Here is a 3,945-nt window from a genome sequence, read left to right as displayed (position 1 = left end):
TCTTGTTTTTCATTCAGGGCATAGATTGCAATCAGGAGTGTTTTCGTATTATTATCCATTATTTCCACCATTAGTATTCTTCCGTCGTCATCAGTATAAATCTATTTCGCTGGAATGGTCTCTTTAATATATAAAACCGCTCCTCTTTTCTTGCATTGTGTCAAGGAGGTAAATATTTTCCCTAGTTTTGGCTGTATCAACAATTGTTCATATTGCTTTTTTAATGTGTACTTCTTGTAGGCAGATTATATCAAATTTTAATTTCTCTAATTTATGGAAAGTTTTCCTTCTTTTAATGGCTGAATTAAGTCCATTTATATTAATTGTAATCATTTTTTTCTCTTCCATGGTTATATTTTATAATTAGGTTTGGCAGCTCTCATGGATCTTGGTTCACGTTGTTCTTTGGCTTCCTCCTTTCCACCTACTGCATCTTCCTCTTTTTCAGTCATCATTTGGCAGTCCTCTTGGAATTCAATTAGTGAAATTTCTTTTTCTGCCTCTTCCTCTTTCCCTCTGAAAAATTCTGTATAAAATGATTCAGCTTTCTCAATTGAATCAATTCTATATCTCTGTTCTTGCCATGTGAATATTAAACCTTCTGGAATCAGCCATATATAATTCACCTCTTTTTTAAGTAGCATTTTGGTCAGAAATCGGTATTCTCTTCTCATCTCTCTCACTCTTCTGGGTACTTGTTTCAGGACCACAATCTCCTTGTCTTTATATTTCAATGTTTTCTCTCTTGCCACTTGCAATATTTGCGTTTTAATGGCTTTCTTTGTAAATCTAATGTGAACTTCTCTTGGTAAGCTATTTCTCATCGCATATCTTGTGAAGACTCGATAAACCTCATCTATTCCATCCATCATCTTCTCTTCAGTTATTTCCAAAGCTTCAGCCAATATTTCTATCATTATCTCGGCTAGATTTTGTCCTTTTTCTTCTTCTATGTTTTGATATCTAAGATAAAATTCTGATCTGTCCATCTCCCATCTCAGCATACCACTTTTATCTTGTTCAACCACAGTTAATCTGTTATCAATGTCTCCAATCTTCTTGTCTCTTTGTTTATCTTCTTCTTCAATTTTTTGGAGTCTCTCATCATACTTCATCATCATTTGTTGAATGTTCTCCACTTTTTCATCGGTTTTCCCTGTTCTTTGTTCAATGTTCTGTGTTCTTTTTTCAATGATCTCTATTCTCTTTTCAATATTCTCTGATCTTGTTTGAATATTTTGAATTCCTTGCATAATCATCTGCAGGGTCACTTTTTCTTGTTCTTTTTCTTGTCTTAATATTGTCTGTATTGAACGTTGTTCTCCAGATGGTGGAGAGGAAGAAGTGGAAGTTGAAGAACCAGGAGCTGTTAATTTCCTACTCATTGTGAGGAGTTCAAAATCTTCAGGTTCTTCTAGACCTTAATCCAGTTGTAAAATAACCAATTGCAGTTCCAAATAAAAATTGTGGGAAAAAAGTAGGAAAATAGTAAGAAAAGAGAAGCCAAATAGTAATAATAATAGAAAAAGAAGAAAAAAATTTCTTCAGGTTCTTGTATACTTTAATCCAATCGATTGGTTAGATGACAGTAAAAATTCAAAAATGAAGGAAAAGACCATAAACACACCATGAACACACACACACACACACACACAAAAGTTGTAAAATCCTAAAAAAGGTGAAAAAGTGAAGAAAAAGGCTAAAAAAGAAAGGAAAAATTCTTCAGGTTCTTCAACACCTTAATCCAATTAAGAGATCTCAAATATAAAAGTATGCATAAAAATACCCCCCCAAAAAAAAAAAAAAAAACAATATGGAAGGTAGATGGAAAGACAAAAATACCAGGAAGGGAAAGAGAAGAAAAAGGCTACTCCCTTAAAAAGGAAAGGAAAGGAAGCATTAATACTAAAGCTTTTCCTTTAAAATAAAAAGCAGACGTAGAAATTTAACTTCCAAATAGAGAGAAAAAACAAAAAACAAAGACAAGTTCCAGAGAGCCAAAAATCCAAATAGCTATTGCAAAAAAAAAAAAAAAAGTAAACTGATGAGGAGGGGTAGCACAGCTCAAAAAGAATAAAAAGAGCACACTGCACTTTGTTTGATTACCCAAGGCTCTTGTTATAACTCTCTTCTCCAAAGACTTATCACCTTTTCTTTTCCTAAGCTTCAACACCAGACTCCAGCTGTTGATAGAAACCCAGAAGAGCACCTGTAATAATACTCTCCCGTGCTCTTCCCTCTATCTTATCAAGCAGGCAATGTCCTTGAAACAAAGTCTCAGTTCTTTCTCAGCTTTGTCTGGTCAAAAGAAAAATAGAGTATTTCCAAGCCTCTAGTTGGCAGTTACAAAGTTTCTTTAGCTTTCACTTTCCCCCTCCTTTTCCAAGCAAAATATAATAAAAATTAATTAAAAAAAGAAAAAGATATTTAAAAATAACTAAAAGGGAGTCTCTGATTTAAAATATTATAAAATCAAAAGAATATATAGTATTGTCTCCAAAAATACAAATGACACCAGAGAGAGAAAAGTAAGTAACCAACCACATTGTTTGTGTGGGTGCCTCTAGCAGGAGTGGGGTACCTGTAAAGGGGCAGTGCTTCCTCTGTATCTCAGAGAATGTGGGGGAACCCTTCCATCAGAATTACTGTCTTTGGGAGAGGCTCTGGACTCCCTTTAATTTAATGGGAAACAGATGCAAAAAGAACTATTCTTTAATTTCACAATATATAGACAGTTTTAACCATAATTTCAATTGGGAAAATGTGACAATTCTAGACCAGGCCATGTCCAAAAATGCCAGGGAATTTCTAGAAGCCTCTAACTAATCAGTCATCAACAGACACAAAAATCTCTTAGACACCAGCCACCCGCACAGACAGGCAAGATGCCAGAATATAAACTGATAGCATACAGCACTCCTTCCTAGCACTGATGAGGATACCTAGTTAGGGTAATGAAATGTCTGCAAGAAAACAAGTAAGCTCAAGAGCACCAAGGACCCCTCAGATCTGTTTCAATGCACTAATAACACATCCCAACATTGAATTTTAAATGTGTGCCATTTGTAATGACCAGACATAAATTGCTATGTCACTGATGGCTTAATATGTAATGTCTTTCATGAACAGTGTGTAATAGCACAAGTGTTTTCCCATAAAAATACAGAACAAGAGGAGATGAAAGAAATAAGAGAAAAACACCAGGAGAAGATGGCTCAGAAAAATGCTACAATAAAAGAGGTAAGTCATTGACTTCCATTAAAATCCTATTTTAAGCTGTTCTTTTTGTTTGCTTATTTGTATTCTATGATTAATGAATGTTTCTTGTAATTTCTGCATCTTAACTGGAGGAGGAGAATGAATTACTGGCAAGTGAAATCGAAAGCCTAACAAAACAAAACAAGTACTTGAAGGAGAAACTCCTCCAAAGTCAGAGAAGTGGGTATAATTTTAACTTAACATTTTAATTATTTTCCTTTTAAAAATGAAAGTGATTTATTTCTCCTTAAGTTTAGCTTTACAAGTACTAGCTATTTTGTTATTTTTTTGCCAGGGCCTGCCCAAGAGTAAGAAACAGCCAGCTGGAAAAAGACCAAGGAAAACACAGGTACGATATATAAATAAGGACATGTGATTATATTAGTAACTTAATGAGTGGAATAAATAAGCAGAAATGCTGTGGATGTAGCATATGTAGAATTCAGTAAAACATTTGACAAGTAGACCACAGCCTTCGTCTTCATAAGATAGAATAGTGTGGGACAAACAATACCAACACCAGATGGATTTACACTTGGCTGACCAACCATACTCATTATGAAGCCCTCAATGAAACTACATCTACCTGGAGGGAAGCATGTTGTGGGGTACCTCAGGGTTTTGTTTTGAGCTCCTCAATATCATCAATGAGCTAGATGATGGGATAGAAAGAGGGCTGCTCAAATT

The 3,945-nt window shown here is 34.7% G+C and overlaps 1 protein-coding gene across 1 annotated transcript; it reads right to left on the bottom strand.

Annotated features, from left to right (window-relative positions):
• Positions 1-223: 223 nt before the first annotated feature.
• Positions 224-1,806, bottom strand: LOC148127792 (uncharacterized). The gene is made up of 2 exons (XM_087922053.1): positions 1,561-1,806; positions 224-1,411 (listed from the first exon to the last, which is right to left on the bottom strand). Exon 2 carries the CDS (start codon positions 1,383-1,385, stop codon positions 351-353), a length of 1,035 nt encoding a protein of 344 aa, XP_087778179.1. The 5' UTR covers positions 1,386-1,411; positions 1,561-1,806; the 3' UTR covers positions 224-350.
• Between the last annotated feature and the right edge of the window lie 2,139 nt (positions 1,807-3,945).

This window comes from Pseudonaja textilis, chromosome 1, assembly GCF_049901715.1.
Source record: "Pseudonaja textilis isolate UNSWEBS1 chromosome 1, rPseTex1.2, whole genome shotgun sequence".
Taxonomy (NCBI): domain Eukaryota; kingdom Metazoa; phylum Chordata; class Lepidosauria; order Squamata; family Elapidae; genus Pseudonaja; species Pseudonaja textilis.
The sequence above is the reverse complement of the archived record's forward strand: the minus strand, read 5'-3'. Positions and strand labels throughout refer to the sequence as shown.

What these genes read in the sequence shown, in the direction of transcription:
- LOC148127792 (XM_087922053.1), bottom strand. Translation starts at nt 1,385, where the DNA reads ATGAGTAGGAAATTAACAGCTCCTGGTTCTTCAACTTCCACTTCTTCC.